Source organism: Phocoena sinus, chromosome 6, assembly GCF_008692025.1.
Source record: "Phocoena sinus isolate mPhoSin1 chromosome 6, mPhoSin1.pri, whole genome shotgun sequence".
In the NCBI taxonomy this organism is placed as follows: Eukaryota; Metazoa; Chordata; class Mammalia; order Artiodactyla; family Phocoenidae; genus Phocoena; species Phocoena sinus.
The window spans coordinates 81681066-81700326 of record NC_045768.1 but is presented as its reverse complement, the minus strand read 5'-3'; the positions used below and the strand labels follow the sequence as shown (position 1 = coordinate 81700326).

Below are 19261 nucleotides of genomic sequence, written 5' to 3'. Positions count from 1 at the left end.
GGGATCTAGTTCCCTGACCAGGGATCAAACCCAGGTCCCCTGCATTGGGAGCACAGTCTTAACCACTGTGCCACCAGGGAAGTCCCCCTAGGTGAATTCTTTTATTTATGTTCTGTATAGATGGACATCTACAACCAGCTACCTTTTAGAATAATCTGAAATCCTGAATTAGTAGGTTCTAAATTAATCATGTTTTTACCTCTTTATTCAACTAACTTCTGCCAATACTCAGCGAACACAAATGTGATTTCCTCTGAGTTATATTCATTTATGATCCTCTGTGGTCCATTATTTAATTCTGCTTTCCATTCTGAAAGAGCTCTTAACCTTTGTTCATTAATCATGGGAAACAGTTGTGCAACATGCCTTGACATTAAGTTGAACATCTAAAATTAGTCCTGTAACAATCAGCAGTTGGGAACAAGGTTTTAGTAGTTTGTGGTATATGTTAAGTAGACATTGCAAGGTTGGAAGGAACTCCCTAGAAATAAGTAAGTGACTTGTGTTATGTGTGTGTGCATGTACCTGTGTGTATACACAATTGAAAGTCTCTTTTTATTAAGCAGATGGACAAATTACATCTGTTACTACAAATGCATTATAAGCATCTTTATGCACTATGCTGTTTAATCATTTTAGAAGAAAAATATATTTATTGAAAACCTGGTATGCTAGAATGGATTTTTCTGGATGTTTCTTTTGTGGTTTTCATTTTTTAAAGGAATAATTGTATTACATATACTATATTTCAAGTGAATGAATTTTTTTTTTCTCTTCAGAGTTTATAGAAACCCATTCACAAAAATGACATCCTGGTTATATGAATGTCTTTGTGAAGCTGAACTAGCACAGTATTATCCTCATTTTACTGCCCTTGGCCTTCAGAAAATAGATGAATTAGCCAATGTTACAATGAAGGACTACTGCAGATTGGGAGTCCATGACATGAACGACCGCAAACGTCTCTTCCAACTTATCAAAATCATTAAGATTATGCAGGAAGAAGATAAAGAAGTCAGTAGCCCAGAGTATCCTCTACAGACAAGCAGTCTGTGCATCAAGCCTCAGAAATCTAGATCTGGCCCTCGAAGGCAACTGCATTTTGAGTCTCCTGCTGACAACAAAGACAGAACTACCAGCAACAATCAGTTTGAACTGTGCAATTTATCACATTTATCTGCAAGTGAACAGAAGTCTAGTTACCTAAAAGTACTAGAGCATTTGCTACCAGATGATTCCCAGTACTGTACAAAAACAAGAACTCTGAATGCCACAGCTGCTGATTCCTACCTACAAGAAGAAACTAACACTTCACTCTTTTCATCAAATCACTTTTCTCCAATACAGGGAGATTGTGATAGTCCCGTTATACAAAGAGTCTCTCATATTTCAGGGTATAACTATGGAATCCCTCATTCCTATATCAGGTAATAACTTATTTTTTTCTTTTTTAATTTTGGAGGGAGGGTAACCTTAGGCAAGGGCAGGCTTCTCCATGACCAGAGGAGACCAACTATTCCATATTTACAGAAAACGATAGTGAACAGCTTCTGCGGTGATAATGGAAGTAACTTGATAGGGCGAAATTAATGAAGAATTTGGACTTTCCAGCTGGGAGATGATATTGTTCATATGCATCAAGCAGCTGTTACTTACCAGGGTCTGCTATTATTCCTATAGCAGACATATTTTTATTATTATAGTGCATGTAACATAATACATCTAATGCATCCTTGAAGGTAAAATATCAGTAGTTAACTAGCCTCTGCAGTGAAAAAAAAATTACACAATCCACAGGATTTTTTTTTAAGGCTATCAAATTCACTTCAGCCAGAAGGCATGAAGCTTAGTTAAAAACGGCTGTTTAATTCGACTAGTTGAATTAAATAGGTCTTTGGAGCAATTGATTTACCTGCACATATTGAAATATGGTCCTGATTTTGAGTGCTTTCTACAATTTCAGCCCTGGAAGGACAGATGATTTTGGTCATTTCAAAGAGTAAGACCCTTTTGATGGAGTTTAGAGTTTGGTTGTCAGAGTGACAGTGCTTTGAGTTAGGATTTGAAATAAGGGCCCTAAGAGGTGAAATATCACGTAATCCCTAATACCAGCCTTGGTATATGATAGAAAATATATTCTTTTAAAAATAATGTGTATTGTTTGTTTTGTTATTTTAAAAGTTATAGATGGTGAGTTGTGGAGAAATAAAATACATTCTTAAGCCACTTTTTAAAAAAATAATAAAGGCTATTATTCATACCTTAAAACAAAGTATTTACCTCTGGTCTTATATTGGCTAAGGTTTCAGAGGATTTCATAACCAACTAGTTCTTTTATTCTAAAAAAAATAGAAGACCCAATTTTAAAGGTAAAAATGCCTTTAGTAATTTGAAATACATAAGTGAATTCGATAGTGTTTTTGGAAGAAAAAAAAATTTTTTTTTGGTTTGGTTTAGCAAAGCACAGAGCATATAGTACTGTTTTCTTCTTTCAGTTGTCAAAGGACTAGATTGTTCTATGATCATCAATGCCAGGATTGTTGCTGTCCTATTGGTTAGCTCAGTGGTGAAAGAACAAATAGTTTCTTGAATGTTAGTCTTTTACTGAAAAACACATAAAAATCTAAATTGAAATTATTTATAAATAGAATAAAGATGTGACTTTGCATTATTTATTTAGATAGAATGGATATTTTAGTTTAAATATTGCTGTTTTATTTATTTGGCAAATATAAAGTACCACCTCTGCTTGCCCTGATCCTAGATATAAAGATAATTAGGATATCTGGAGACTCTCAGACTCATAGGGGGCAGGGTACGTGGGAAGACAGGCAACCACGTAGTGAGATAGGCGCTCTCACAGAGGTTTGTACGTGGCAAACCCAGAACGAAAGCTATTCAATTGAGCTTTCTCACTTTATATCATTATTATCATACTCTTCCCATTCCTTATATTAGAGAAATAGAGGTAAGAAAGTACATTTTCCCCAATAATTCTCAATATTGTCTTCTCACCCAAACCCTAAGTAGGAGCCAGAGTTTCAGAACCCTGAGAAACTCCCTCACCAACTTAAGGCTTCCTATTAGTGAGTCATCCCTGTCCAAAGAGCATTCTCTTTGGACACCTCAAATCAGGTAAGTTCAAAATAAATTACTGGACTGAGAACTTTAATAAAAGTCTAAGGCGTTTAGATAACTGGCTGCCCTGACTTATTTAAGATCTTGAACAGACCTAACTCTAGATGTATTAACTCTGCATGTCAGACAGATATATTTTATTTCTTCTAAGGAAGGTTGAGCAGTAAAACCAGAGCGTTTTAGAATACATTAAAACTTTTTTTTCCCCCCCTGGGGAATTCCTTGACGGTCCAGTGGTTAGGACTCAGCGCTTTCACTGCTGGCCCAGGGTTCAGTCCCTGGTTGGGGAACTAAGATCTGCAAGCCATGCAGCATAGCCAAAAAAGAAAAAAAATTGTTCTTTCCTTATAAAAAAATCTAACATATGCAAAAGAAGAGAAAATAGAACAGTGAGCCCCCACATGCCCATCATTCACTTTCAATGATTGTCAAGATTTTGCCACACTTACTGTCAAAATGGTACATTTTTTTAGACGTCTACTCTACATTGGTTAAAAAAAACAAAACATGCTTCAAAGGGCTTGAGTAGTCTTTTTTTTTTTAAATTGGTGTATAATTGCTTTATAATGTTGTGTTAGTTTCTGCTGTACAATGAAGTGAATCAGCTATATGTATACCTGTATCCCCTCCCTCTTGGACCTTCCTCCCACCCTCACCCCCCATCCCACCCATCTAGGTCATCACAGAGCACTGAGCTGAGCTTCCAGTGCTTCACAGCATGTTCCTAACCCAAGGAATATTGCCTCAATATTCTGGGTGTTAAGGTTGATGAGTTCACTGAAGTCAGCCAGAGAAGAAATGTATCTGAACAGAAAGATGAATTAGTGGTGAATTAGCACCAGTGGTGAATTAGCACCAGTCATAAAGGGAAGAGGAAATATAGGATCATGTTCTAACAAATAAATATATATCAGGGTAGGCAAAAAGAGGATGCAAGAAAACAAGACAAAGGGAGTACCAGAATATACCTGGGAAAAACGGGGAAAATACATTGAAACCTACCACCAAATTCAAGGTATTTAATAAACCCAGGTAGGATTAAAAAAAGAAATTAGATTGAATGGTCCAGAAAACAGTAAATGTACAATAATAACTAGATTGAAAGGAAGCAAGAAACCTGCTTTTGGGTGGGGTGGAGTAGAGAGGGAGATAGAAGTAATCAGGAGGATTTATAGCGAATAAAAGAACTCAGTGTCAACACTTCAGTATGCAACATATTGTGTGTATATGTGTGTGTGCATGTATTACATCTAATATGTAACAAAATGTACTGATACTTTGACCTCTTAAGTAGTTTTATCGTATTATTAAAAATTAAAGCCCACTTATATATCAGCCAGAACACCTCAGAGAAAGAGAATCCTTGGAATGAGATGGAGAAAATCAGAGTTTGTGTTCGAAAACGCCCTCTGGGCATGAGGGAGGTACGTCGTGGAGAAATTAATATTATTACTGTAGAAGACAAAGAAACTCTACTTGTTCATGAGAAGAAAGAAGCAGTTGACCTCACCCAATATATTCTGCAGGTATGATGCTTTCCTTCCATGTTTGGAACTAACATTATCAAGTGTCAATTTTCTGTTTTTTGTTTGAGTAGCAGTACAAATTCTAAAATCCAGTTCTGGGTTTGGGTGCTGGCATTCATTCCTGATGTGACATTGCATTAAATCATTGATAAACCTTAGCCTTCATTTTTAAAAAATATAGTGCAGTGGGGGATACAAAAACGTAACTCCTCCACTCTTGTGCAATAGAGTTGCATCATTCAGTCACTTAACATGCTTTTTTTTTTTTTTTTTTTTTTTTTTTTTGCGGTACGCAGGCCTCTCACTGTTGTGGCTTCTCCTGTTGCGGAGCACAGGCTCCAGACGCGCAGGCTCAGCGGCCATGGCTCACCCGCCATGACTCACCGGCCATGGCTCACCGGCCCAGCCACTCCGTGGCATGTGGGATCTTCCCAGACCAGGGCACGAACTTGTGTCCCCTGCATCGGCAGGCGGACTCCCAACCACTGCGCCACCAGGGAAGCCCGCTTTTTTTTTTTTTTTTTTTTTTTAATTTTTATTTTTATTTTTTTTTTAACATGCTTTATGTGAACTTAATTACACATATTCAGTCAGAAAAGAGCGAATGAAGGAATAAAAAGAGTTTAAATAATGAACTGGTGGTAAGCAGGGCCAGTCACTGAGCCTATGCACCAGAGCGACTATGAGATAGTCACATTCAGTTCTCTGTTCTCTCCTGTCTCTCACAGTGTGAACTTCTCATTCTGCTGAGTGCGAGTCTGGAGTTTAATGATGGAGGGTATATTTTTGAGCAAAAAGACCCCAGATTGCCAGCCAACTGCTTATTTTGATTCTCACTTGTATTTGGGCCTAGGCTTAATTTGGTGGACATTGGGCTCCTGAACAGGCCACTTTGTACAAGGTAGATTGCAGTGAGTAAATATAACCCAGGGATGTGATTTTACATCGAACATATAAGGGGTTAAATAAAACACTGTAGTTCAAACACATTAAAAAATGTTCACTCCCTGCCAGAATGATCATGATGAGTCCAAGGCAAAGGGTTTGATACTGAAAGGAATTTATTCCTAGCTGATAGGTACCCTTGCTATAATTCCTTCAGTCTCTATAAAAGCAGCAAACCCCACAGATGGAAGATACCATAATTTAGGTACTCTTAAAATTATGAAGCAATTATGAATAATCTTAAACAGGGGATAATCCACCAGATGTTAAGATTTGGGAATTCAGAGTTTCTCTTATCTGAATCTGCCTCCCTGCATGTTCATATTATGTTCATTCTATTCTCTCTCTCGCTTCAAAACCCAGTGACTGGGAGTTCCTTGGTGGTCTAGTGGTTAGGATTTGGTGTTTTTCACTGCCGTGGCCTGGGTTCATTCCCTGGTCAGGGAACTGAGATCCTGCAAGCCACGTGGTGCACAAAAACAAAACAAAACCCAGTGACAGGTAGAAAGAAAAAAAAAAGTGGTGAGTAGTCTGGTGTGCAAGCAATTCACCTTAGTCAGCTGAGATATTACTCTACTGGAATAAATCCTTTAACACTGATGTCAAATTGTTAATACTCTCCCCTCTTTAACACTTGCATTGTTCTTTTTTTCTTTGCTTACCAAAATTGGCTTTCACAGTAACATTCAAAGCAATCTACTGTGTCTTTCTATGGGCACTAAATTACTAGGCCACTGTATAACCAGCCCAGCCACTTTAACAGCCTTATTGATTGCTGGTCAATGCACAGTCTATTAGGTCTAGGTGGGAGGTATTTATATTGAAGGTGGTCCAAATGACCAATTAGTTGTAATACTATCCAGTTCCATGGCTACTTATAGCCATGGTAATAGCCCTATCCAATCACCATCTACCCAAGACTGCCTTAATGATGCTTCTGTCGCAGTAATTCCCTCAAGGAGGCATCATCTTATCTTTTGTATTTTTCCATTATCTCAAAACACAATAACCTTACTTCTTTGTCATTGCCATTGGTCAATACTTATTGAATACCCATAGTTTCCTTAGCACTTTCTCTGCTGTTTGAACTTTGGACCTTCGCTCTCATAGGTCAAAGTCCTTACCTGTCAACGCTTATAATATATGTGTTGAGAGGCCTTTTTTCTCCCCCTTTTTCTTAAGTAGAAAGAAGAAAAGGGAGGTTCATAGCAAACATAGCAAATAACTATTGATACTAGATTCTTTGGGTTTTTTTTTTTTTTTTTTTTTTTTTTTTGTGGTACACAGGCCTCTCACTGCTGTGGCCTCTCCCGTTGTGGAGCACAGGCTCTGGACACGCAGGCTCAGCGGCCATGGCTCACGGGCCCAGCCACTCTGTGGCATGTGGGATCTTCCCGGACCGGGGCACGAACCCGTGTCCCCTACATCGGCAGGCGGCCTCTCAACCACTGCGCCACCAGGGAAGCCCCTGGGTTTTATTTTTAAACTTATTCAGGAATTCAAATAGGTTTATGTGTCCTTTAATTAAACATCTTACCCTTTCAAATCTTCTTTTGTTACTTATGTGATCATATACATATAGTGTGCTGTCCTACTTACCATTAAATTTTAGGATATCAACGTAATAAGTGAAAAAACAAGGAGACATATCTGTATGTGTTTCATTCCAATTTCTTAAAGAAAAAAATATAGAGAAAAAAAGATGGTACTGAAATATATCAGTCAATAGTGGCCATCTCTAGTGGTAGTAAGATTTACAGATAATTTGATTTTCTTATCTGTTGTTATCCATGTTTAAAATCTTTTTATGCAATCAGCAGTGTTACTCTTATAAAAAAAAAGTAAGAACTTTTGAATAGGATAGATTTACCTATTTCAAAATCAAAACAGTATGCAATGAAGAGTGTCTCTAGTCCCATTTCCTCCTTGAAGACAACCAGTATTACTTAAGTGTTTTTTTCCAGAGATATTCTCTAAAGACACTAATAACTTTTTTTTAAATTTCTTTAAAAAATAAACTATGCAACTCTGATCATATCAAAGCTAAAGTGAGTTGTTTTTTTTTTTGACCGCGCTGCACTGCTTGCAGGATCTCAATTCCCTGACCAGGAATTGAACCCAGGCCACGGCAGTGAAAGTCCAAATCCTAACCAGTAGGCCACCAGGGAACTGCCTAAAGTGAATGTTAATCCAACTTCATTGATAAAATATGATCAAATGAAAGCATATGTGATGGACATGAATTATAATAGTAATCTTGTATGTTTACATATCTTTCATGAAAGATTCATACAAAATTACTGGGAAAATCAGTACTTAAATCCTATTGGAAGGAAAGATACTCATTCCTTTAGTCAATACATGCTTTCAAAGGTGTTTACTCAAGAGCACTTATAGAAAGAGAAGAATAGCCATATACTCACGAAATAAAAGAAAACCCCCCAAAAATGTATATCCACATTTACTTCCGTTCATTTTTTTATTTTCCTGAGAAATGTCAAAAATGCTTTTGACTTCATACTTAACTATAAAAACCTACAGTGATGTTTGAGCAAAGAATGGATTTGTCTCCTTGCTTAAAGACCAGTTATGAGTTAGATATAAATCATGTCCATTAAAGTCAGATTTTAGAAATATATTTTACTCTTTATTATTGCCATTTTCAAGCTTAATCAAAAGTATAATGAACCCCCATCTACCTATGATCGACCTAAAACAGAAACATTTAACTGTTCTTAAAATCAATCATATTTTTCAGAGCACTAAATGTTCACAGATCTCTTTATCATGCTGCACAGATTCATTTTTTTTCTCAATTCCTAACTTTTGGAGATTTTTTATTCTTTCTTTCTTTTTTTTGGTCATGCCGTGTGGCTTGCGGGATCTTAATTCCCTGACTGGGGATTGAACCCGTGCCCCCTGCAGTAGAAGCGTGGAGTCCTAGCCACTGGACCTCCAGAAAATTCCCTGGAAATTTTTTCTAATTGATAAATTTGACTTTGTGGACCCAATTTCTTTTCAGATGACCTAACAAATTTCCATTCTAATGTAATGTAATGGTACATGAAACAGAATTGAATTTGGGGTACGGTGACCCACGACAAGTGGGGTCAAGTCCACTTTTCCAGACTTGCCCATAAAATTTTTTCTTAACTGAATATTTAGAGCAGGCCCAGAAGGTAGCAGAAGATAAGGCCTCATCTCTCATTCATTATGTGTGGACTGCCATTATGATGCTACAATCACACTTGAAATTATTAGGATTTCTTACTCAGATATAGTTGGGCTGCCAACATAGTGATCCTCTAAATTATGGAAATTATTACGGCTGCTGAAGCAATGCTTTCCAGACCCAATTTAGTGGGATTTCCTATCTCTTTCAGATTACCATGGTTTTTCATTTGGGAGTCATCTTGGACTCCTTTCTCTCCCCAGCTGTCACAACCAGTCATTGCCAAATTTCTTATGCATCCATTTCCTTTTTATTTCCATTGTCATTGTCTAATTTAGACCCTTCTTAACCTCACCACTGAATTACTAGTGTTCCTGTTTCCAATCCAGTCACAGTATTAAGCCATATTAGTCTTCCAATAAAATGGCTCAGGTCATCCCTCTCCTTTGCACAGTTTTTTGTCTTTCCACTTTTACTGAATTAAATATAAGCATTCTACCCCTTCCCTTTAGGCTGGTGTCCCAAGACCCCTACAACATAGTCCTAACTCATTATTCTCACCTTCTATTTCACTTTTCTATCTGCCAAGATCCTATATGTCAAACACATTGAATCCTCCCTGTCCCCTAAAGATTCTTTGTGCTTTCCTGCTTTGACTCTTTGCTCATGTTTCCCCTGTGCCCAGAATACCTTCCCTGCCTCAGTCCCTACCTCTTAAATTCCTCTTCTTCCCCCATGGCCCTTTCTTAGTACAAGCTTTTTCAGAATGTCTTTCCCAGTCAGAGAGATTATGTTTTTCTTTTGAACTCCACATGTGCTTTATCTCTCAAATTTTTTCTACCTTGTGGTCATTTGTATACTTGTCCGGATTAACATCTTTAGGTTGTGGAGTAGGGTAATGGTAGGGTAATGTCTGTTTCTTTGGGCCCCTTGAAGTGCCTACTGCAATATACATGCTACCAGCTGAGCAATAAATATTTATGGAATTATAAATTAAGCTTTGTAACCTATGGAATAAAGATCTTCCTCTAGAATTCCCCCCAAATTTCAAATATGCTGGCTCTAGGTGGGCTATGAGGATAATTTCCATAGAATTCAGTTCCTCTCCTAGACCTAAGGAAGATTGGCTCACTGTTGGACTCTTTAATTTACTTCCCTTAAGAGAGAACAAAAATTGTGTGGTTTAGTTTTTACATTGTGAGAACATGTCTACAGAGATCTCAAGTAAAAGAAGGCCCTGTCATTTGACAGTTAATGATTGCTTATTATCTCTTAAGTTTGTCATGGACAATTACTATTAGTTAAAAATGCATTTGTGCTGTTATCGTGTGTTAACTAGAATAGTGATGAAGAAAATCAAGAAAGTGTCTCTTTCTATAAAAACCAAATTTCTTTTTCAGCATGTTTTTTATTTTGATGAAGTCTTTGATGAGGCGTGCACCAATCAAGATGTATACATGAAAACTACTCACCCACTCATTCAGCATATTTTCAATGGGTACGATAGATATTATTTGCTCCTCCTGCCTTTTATTTTCTATTTTCCATAAATTTTATTTCTTTATAAATGTTACTTATGTTTTTCAATTATTTTGAATTAAACATGAAATTGTGTTTTGACCTAATGAATTTAAATTAGACTCTTCTGGAAAATTCAGTGTCTCTATTTATAGGATTCACAAAGCATTTAGAAATATTCAGCAAAATTTCCATTTATACTGATGATATTGATTCTCTGTGCTTAGTGGAAAAATATAAGCTGTCAACAATATATATATATATATATTTTTTTTTTTAATTTATTTTTTTTTTGGTTGCACCGGGTCTTAGTTGCGTCAGGCAGCCTCCTTAGTTGCAGCTCACTGGCTCGTTAGTTGCAGCACATGGACTCCTTATTTGCGGCATGCGAACTCTTAGTTATGGCATGCACATGGGATCTAGTTCCCTGACCAGGGGTTGAACCTGGGCCCCCTGCATTGGGAGCGCAGAGTTTTATCCACTGCACCACCAGGGAAGTCCCTGTCAACAATATTATTTTATCAAAGTCCTCAGAATAAGAAGGTGTAAATGGTTGTAGTTAGTCTGAACTTTTGATAATAGGAATTATGTATTCTAGCTATAGTTTCATTTTAATTTTAAAATAATTATTCACACATAAACATTAAATGGGACAGAGTAGGTACTAGGGGCCTCTTGTATATTTAAAATGTAGTCAGGTACAGGTAGAAAATGTTGAACAGCCTGCTAGAGTAACTGATTTCAGAGTATTTTTACTTTTATTTTTTAAAATAACTTTTATAACAAAAAAGTTGAGGTATAATTTACATACATTAAGATGCACAGATCTTAAGAAGTACTCAGGTTTGATGAGTTTTGATAGTTGCACGTATCCAAGTAACCAATACCTGGAACAAGATATAGAACATTTCCATCGCCCCAGAAAGTTCTCTTGTGTCCCTTTTTAGTTAATCCTCCCACCTTCACCCCCAGGTCTTATATAACCACTGACTTGCTTTCTGTCACTATAGATTAGTTTTGCCTGTTCTAGAATGTCATAGAAATAGAATCATTACAATATATATCTTATGCCTGGCTCCTTTTGCATAGCATAATGATGTTTTTTTTTATAAATTTATTTTTATTTATTTTTGGCTGCATTGGGTCTTCATTGCTACGCGCAGGCTTTCTCTAGTTGCAGCGAGTGAGGGCTACTCTTTGTTGCAGTGCACGGGCTTCTCATTGCAGTGGCTTCTCTTCTCTAGGGCTTCCCCTAGAGCATGGGCTCTAGGCTCACAGGATTCAGTTGTTGTGGCACACGGGCTTCAGTAGTTGTGGCACATGGACTTAGTTGCTCCGCGGCACGTGGGATCTTCCCGGACCAGGGCTCAAACCCGTGTCCCCTGCATTGGCAGGCGGATTCTTAACCACTGAACCACCAGGGAAGTCCCTAATTTTTTTTTTTAATTTTTATTTATTTTTGGCTGTGTTGGGTCTTCATTGCTGCCCTCTGGCTTTCTTTAGTTGCAGCGGGAGAGGTCTACTCTTCGTTGTAGTGCGCGGGCTTCTCATTGCAGTGGCTTCTCTTTTTGCAGCGCGTGGGCTCTAGGGCACACGGGCTTCAGTAGTTGTGGCTCGTGGGCTCTAAAGTTCAGGCTCAGTAGTTGTGGCGCACAGGCTTAGTTGCTCTATGGCATGTGGGATCTTCCTGGACCAGGGATCAAACCCATGTCCCCTGCATTGGCAGGCGGATTCTTAACCACTGCGCCACCAGGGAAATCCCTGTGTTGTCTTTATTGTTGTTGTGTAGAAGTTACTTTTCTTTTTTTCCATGAGCAGGTTAAACTGAAGTCTCTGGGGACTTCCCTGGTGGTCCAGTGGGTAAGACTCCACACTTGCAACAGCGGGAGCCTGGGTTTGATCCCTGGTCGGGGAACTAGATCCTGCACACATGCTGCAGCTAAGAGTTTGCATGCCACAACTAAGAGTTTGCATGCTGCAACTAAGAAGACCGCATGCCACAACTAAGAAGTCCACATTGCTGCAACTAAGAAGTCTGCATGCTACAAGTAAAAGATCCCTCATGCCGCAACTAAGACCCAGTGCAGCCAAAATAAATAAATTAATTAAAATAAATTTTTTTAAAAAGTGAAATCTCTTTCAGGTTCAATTCCTATGCACCAAATTTAGGGAGTGCTTTTTTAGAGAGCAAGTTTCTAAAATAAGTTAGAATGTTAAGACATTAGTAAAAAGAGAATTGCAAGTTAGGTGAAATTATTAGGTTAGTTCTTGTAAAGTGTAATAAGAGCTTTCTTCATCTGTTTTTTTTTTTTAAAAAGTTCATCACGAAAATGTTCAGAAGATAAGGTGGATATTATTCTTTATTATTCTCATTTTGCTAGCTCTTCTTCAGTGTGTTCAAATTTTCCTCTTGTAATTCTTTTCCTAACTGTGTCTGCCAGTGTATTCTAGTGCCCACACTGCTGAGAGCCATGGTTTAAAACACAAGGAGTAAACCGGTCTCTGCTTCTTAACAGCTTAAATCTGATTAGCTCCCATCTCTTGATTCTCACACTTCCATGGTTACTTTGCTCTTGTCATATCATTCTTTCTTTGGTTTCTATCTGGCTTCATGTCCTTCTATGTATTCTTCTCTCTGCCCACCTCCAGCCTCCCTCCCCTGTGTCCATACATAGAATTTTTTTCTTGCTGCAAGTAGCTACTTTTATCATTAATCCATGTGATTCCTGTTCAATAGTCTGCAATAGCTACTGACTGCATAACATTATGTTCACTCTCTACTTAGTACTACATAGTACTAGAGCTACATAATACGTAGGACCTCACAGTACTCAGGTAATCTTGGCCTCATCTCCTCCTAAAACATACTTTGGCTGGCAGGTTGGCCTCCCAACTCTTCTGTCCATCTCTTATTTTGCATTTTTTCACACTCATACAGGTTGTGTGTACGTGCATGTATCCACATGCAAGAATAGTGACTCCCACTTAGAATCATAGGACATCAGGGCTAGAAGGGATCTTGGAAATCAAGTAGTCCAGTAATTTATCAATGAAAGTGAAAACTGAGGCCCTAAGATCTCTTTTCTGAGTCCTTCAAATATTTTACTTAAATTGATTTTACCTCTGTCTAAACTTCCTTAGTATTCATGAGTGGTCACTACCATCCTATTTATCGTATGATCTTCTATTATTTATTGTATTTAATTCTCAATTACTTCTTTCACCAAACTTATCTTTCAGGATTAACACAATTTTTTTTTTTCTCTAGGATCCTCTAAAGCACCTAACATGAGGTCTTTGTTTCCTTATTTTCTAGAGTTGTCTTATGGTCTTACCAGTTCCATAAAAAATTCCTAGTAAAAAAATCTCACGTACTGCTTTGAGAATTTTTTTCCTCCTCCCTTGTTTTTATAATGTAAAGCCCTCTTCTCCTTAAAGGGCTCTATATTTTCTAGCTGAATTTTGTCAAGGATTCTTTTTCCACCTGACTTTTGTCATTTAAAAATCTGTGTGTAGGGCTCCCCTGGTGGCGCAGTGGTTGAGAGTCCGCCTGCTGATGCAGGGGACACGGGTTCGTGCCCCGGTCCGGGAGGATCCCACATGCCGCGGAGCCGCTGAGCCTGTGCGTCCGGAGCCTGTGCTCCGCAACGGGAGAGGCCATAGCAGTGAGAAGCCCGCATACCACAAAAAAAAAAAAAAAAAAAAAAAAAATCTGTGTGTAGATTAGCATTTCTCTTAATATTTAAAAGTAAATACAAATGATTCTTCCCCCAGAGGCAATGCCACTTGCTTCGCATATGGACAGACAGGTGCCGGAAAGACCTATACCATGATAGGAACTCATCAGAACCCAGGACTGTATGCTCTGGCTGCCAAAGATATCTTCAGACAACTAGAAGTGTCCCAGCCAAGAAGGCACTGTTTTGTGTGGATCAGCTTCTATGAAATCTACTGTGGACAGCTTTATGACCTCCTAAATAGAAGAAAAAGGTATTGGATATGAGTAGGAAACTGTAAATCTGTTCTTTATTGTTTTAAGCCAGAGTCCCACTGAATCATGGGATTTAATCAGAGGCTTTGGTACACTAATGCCCTTTTGTGAAATGAGTCTCCTGAATCAGATGCATATTTTTTTTAAACTGTCAGTTCAGCTAAAGAAGAATATAAATTAGCCTTCCATTAGTATTTTTTAAGTGATCAATATCCTAATGCTCATCAGAAAACTATATCCCTTTTATTTTGGTCTGAAAAAGATTATAATTTCAGGAAGTCAGGAAAGCAACATATACTTAAATCCCTTCCTATTCTTTTGACCTATTATTGCACTGGAAGAACTATGTTTCCTACTGCCTCTTGTTTTTCTTCTCAATAATCTTAGGGTAAACTTAATGATAGTTTTCTGATATCAGTAAAAAGAAAAGAAAATCTTTTCTTCACATTAACTCTTATAAGGCTTAACCTATTGCCCTTGCCACATAATACAATACTTTGGAAATGTATTCATTCAGTAACTGATTTTAAATCCCTATTGTATTTTTCTGGCATAAAGTTTTGTTTAGGTTGAAACAGATGATTTTAACTGAGTAGGAGGCCACAAAGTTGTGGAGGTATCAACTGACTGGGAGAACAGGGAGGAGAGAGAGGGAACAGGGGAAGTGGAAGGATAAGAGGTTGTCAGGACAGAATTAACCAGACCTGAGACATGTTGGGAGCAGCCACACCAGGTGAAGAGGAGTGAGTTGAGGCTGAGCATGGTGGAAGTCTGGGGAAACCAAATCAGTGAAAGAGACTAGCCCCCAGCAAAGATATCTAAACCCCTACAGAGCTGTCCAAAAGGTCGTGCAAGTTTCATGTGCTCCAGGAAAGCACTGGAATGGGGAGTAGGGGTGGAGGAGCAGTTCTGGTTCATGGAGAGCATTGATAGGGCGGCCCCCATCATAGAGGGGCACTAGAGTATTGAGTAGCATAACTGGAGAAGTCACTGGAGTGGGCTTAGGCAGGCCACCATCCTATGGACTATTTCAACAAAAGGGACCTTCAGTATGCCACAATTCAGAGAATGTACAGGTGTTGGGGGTTCAGTCATGACACAATTGCCAGATAAAGAAGGGTGCTACTTTGGGGTTGCTTTGGGGAGGACTTGCTTTTCTTTTCTACTCTCTCTGTGTTGGTTTTGAAGCCTCAAGTTAGCTCCATCACAGCTTCTCTTTCAAGCCTCAATACCCTTATTAGGAGCCCTTTCCAGTCAGAATGGCCACTTCCTTTAAAGAACAGTTAGCATGAAAATAAAAGCCACTGTTCTCTGTGTGTGTGTGTGTGTGTGTGTGTGCGCGTGTGCGCGCGTTTTGTTTCTTTGTGTGAAGGGACAGTCAGGATATCCAGCTGTTTTTGAGTGCAGTTCTTTAATGAATGACCCCAATATACTGTCCTGTTATTTCTACATTCTTTAATTATAGCCAAGGGGATGGGAATATGCTAACTCCTGGGTTTCAAGTTTCTCTAGGGCTCACTAGGGAATACCCACACTTATTCTGCAAGTGTCTTGAGCTGTGGGATTTTTTTTTTTTATGTCTCTGGTTAATTGTCTAATATCTCTTTACTTCCTGCCTTTCTGAGACTTCTGAAATGTCCTGCTCCATTGATAATACTCTTTCTTGTTTGCCTAGAGCTGTTATGACTTATCCTGTTGTTTTAAAAATAAAATATATTTTCTATAAGGGGGGCTTTGTCAAAGGTAGATAGAAGTATATGTGCTCAGTCTACCTCTTAAACTAGAAACCAAAGTTTAAAGATCTTAAAATTAACACTTTAAAGTAGAAGATAAGTTGTCTTTACCTTTGCATAAAAAGTGATAAAAATATACTTCTTGCTTCTATGATTTAAAAATACAGCAGTGCATTTTAGGCTATTCATTAGGAACTTTTCTGGGGCCTGGGAAGTATGTTCAGGAGTGATGTGAAGGCTCTGAAAGCTAGATCTTTCTTTTATTCCAGAAGCCTAACTGTTCCAATAGAGTTGTCTTCTGAGAGATCAAGGGCATTGGTGAGGCTGTTTTCCTATCCTTCTGTAAAAATTTGGAAACTTGGGGTAAGGTTTAGATGGAGAAAAAATTTTTTTGAGAAAATATTTTTTTGGCTGTGAAGTGAAATTCCATTATTTTATTTTACTTTACTTTAATTTTATTTTATTTTATTTTATTTGGCAATCAGTATCTTATTAAGGGAGAAAATAATCTTAGAGTCTTTGATAGATTCAATACATGCCCCTTGGTAGATCTGGTTCAGTGATGATAGTAGACTGTAACCATTCATTTTGTTACGCGCAGGCCTGAGACTTTCAGGTGCAACACCAGCTCTTCCTTGCTTCCTTAGAAAATGTATCAGGACTCCTTATGTTGCAAGTATTTAGTAAAATAAGACCCCACTCTTACTGGCTTATGCATTTAGGGAAGCCATTGGCTCGTATAACTAGAAAGCCTAGAGGACAGTCAAGCCTTAGGGTCTTTATACTCTAGCAGTTCAGTGATGTTATAAAGACCCGGTTTCTTTGCATCTCTCCGCTCTACCTTCCATGGTATTAACATCATTCCAAAACTGTCTCTTTTGTGGATGTAGAATGGCTGCCACTGCTCCCAGGGCCACAGGCTTTCACTTCTAGAGAGAAAAAGAGAGCACCTAACAACCAGAGACTAGGACTTTATTTTGATGGGACCAGCGAAGATCCCATATCCACTCCTGAACCAATCACTGTAGCCAGGAATACACCATCCATTGATTGGCATAGGTCTGGCTTAAATGCTCATTCTATTCATTGTAGCCAAAGATGCTGATTTGTTTAAAACAATCAAAGACTGCCTCTGAAGCCTGGGGCTGGAATCAGGAGGTGTGGGGGGTGGTGAGGAGAATGCGTATTGATCCCACACAAACAGCAAAACTGCTACTTAATGGGGAGTGGTGGGTTGGGTTCTGGGGAGTCTGTTACTGAAGCTCTGCCAAACCAACCATGTTCTTGCATCCACAGGCTCTTCGCAAGAGAAGACAGCAAGCATGTGGTACAGATAGTGGGACTGCGAGAACTTCAGGTGGATAGTGTGGAGCTTCTCTTAGAGGTAATTCTTCCTCCTTTACTACCCCACTGTAGCAGCCTAAGTACTAGGGAAGACTTCATTTTGCTATCTCCTAAATAATGGACTCAGGTTTAGGCAAAGGGCGATGACAAACATACCATTATGAATCCTCCTCTGAGAGGTTGGCTCCTTTCTCTACAAGGTTGTTGTCTCAGTGCCTTGATAGTGGGAAGTAAGGCATGTGGGAGAGCCTAATGCATGAGAGGATACTTCTGAGCCAGTTTCAAAAGCTGCTAATGTGTATTTTTAGGTAGTGGGCTCTGGTAAAGGCTGCTGGAGAGAAATATTCTATTTTCAGTAAAAATTTTAATGGGTAATACCTTCACATGGATTCAAAATTCAGAAAGTACAATGAAAATATTCCTTCCATTCCCTTTTCCTGAGGCAACTAATATATTTTTTAGATTTTTGTGTATCATTCCAAAGGTATTTTAAAATCTGCTTTTTTCACCCTTTTAAAATATGTAATTTAGTGATTTTTTTTTAGTATTTTCAGAAAGTTGTACAGCTATCACCACTATCAAATTCCAGAACATTTTCATCACACCAAAATGAAACCCTGTACCATTAACAGTTGCTCTTTATTTCCCCTGTGCCTGGTGCCTGACAACCACTAATTTCTGTCTCTTTGGATTTACCTATTCTGGCCATATCGTATAAATGTAATCACACAATATGCAACATTTTGTCTCTGCATTCTTTCACTTAGCGTAATGTTTTCAAGGTTCATCCATGTTGTTGAATGTATCAGTATTTCATCCCTTTTTATGGCGGAATAATATTGTGTTGTATGTATATACCATATTTTATTCATCAGTTGATGGGCATGTGGGTTGTTTCAACCTTTTGGCTATTATGAATAATGCTGCTATGAACATTCAGGTACAGGTTTTTGTGTGGATGTATGTTTTCAGTTTTCTTGAGTATATGCCTAGGAGTGGAATTACTGAGTCACTTTTTGGGGAACTGCCAAACTGTTTTCTAAAGTGGCTGCACCATTTTATATTCCCACCAGCAATGTATGAAGATGGGTATTATTTTAAAAGCTCCCAAGGTTATTCTAACATGCAGCCATCATAGTCATGCTAGTATATCCAACAAGCCTGGCTAGAGTCAAAGGGAGAGGGCTCGAAGGACAGGCTGGGTACTTGACAATACCCACCTTTAGAACAGCTTCACAGTACATCCCTCCAGGGACTTGGGTGTGTGAAATGGTGAGGTGGCCCACCATTAATACGTGTCTTTTTCTAATAGTTTCTTTTTTTTTGCGGTACACGGGCCTCTCACTGTTGTGGCCTCTCCCGTTGTGGAGCACAGGCTCCGGACGTGCAGGCTCAGCGGCCATGGCTCACGGGCCCAGCCGCTCCTCGGCATGTGGGATCTTCCTGGACCGGGTCATGAACCCGTGTCCCCTGCATCGGCAGGCGGACTCTCAACCACTGCGCCACCAGGGAAGCCCTCTAACAGTTTCTTTTTCTTGGGACAATTAGGTAAATTTTGTTTAAGGGCTGGAACCTTGTATTTATGTGATTATCAGCTTCCTGAATCCTGGTACCCAAAATCCAAGGATGGCACCTTAGTGTGGCTGTTCTAGACAGGCACCTAAGAGCCAAGAGCCCCTTTCTAGTGACTGCAAAGGCAGGCACAGAACAAAGGTGTGTGGGACATGTTGAAGGGTTCTTCTGAGGCTGTTGACCATTCTTAACCTGTCCAGAGCTCCCTCCACTGCAGAGTCCTGAGGAAATTGTTTCTCACACACCTATTCCCTGTGGTCCTCTTGCCGCTGCCTCCCCTAGTCGTTCCTTCATTTGGCTGGGAGTTTCAGGAGAGTTGGTC

At 38.9% G+C, this 19261-nt stretch overlaps 1 protein-coding gene across 5 annotated transcripts in view; it reads left to right on the top strand.

Moving 5' to 3' along the window:
* Positions 1-19261, top strand: part of KIF24 (kinesin family member 24) — a 60413-nt gene that overhangs the window by 18332 nt on the left and 22820 nt on the right. For 2 of the 5 annotated variants that reach the window (XM_032634336.1, XM_032634333.1), the window contains exons 2-7: positions 780-1427; positions 3031-3135; positions 4475-4664; positions 10182-10279; positions 14074-14289; positions 17320-17407. In XM_032634336.1, the coding sequence (XP_032490227.1) occupies positions 805-1427; positions 3031-3135; positions 4475-4664; positions 10182-10279; positions 14074-14289; positions 17320-17407 (1320 nt within the window). In that variant the 5' untranslated portion in view covers positions 780-804. Of the gene's footprint in view, positions 1-776; positions 1428-3030; positions 3136-4474; positions 4665-10181; positions 10280-14073; positions 14290-17319; positions 17408-19261 lie in introns of those variants that run through there. The other 3 variants (XM_032634338.1, XM_032634337.1, XM_032634335.1) reach the window with 2 other exon arrangements.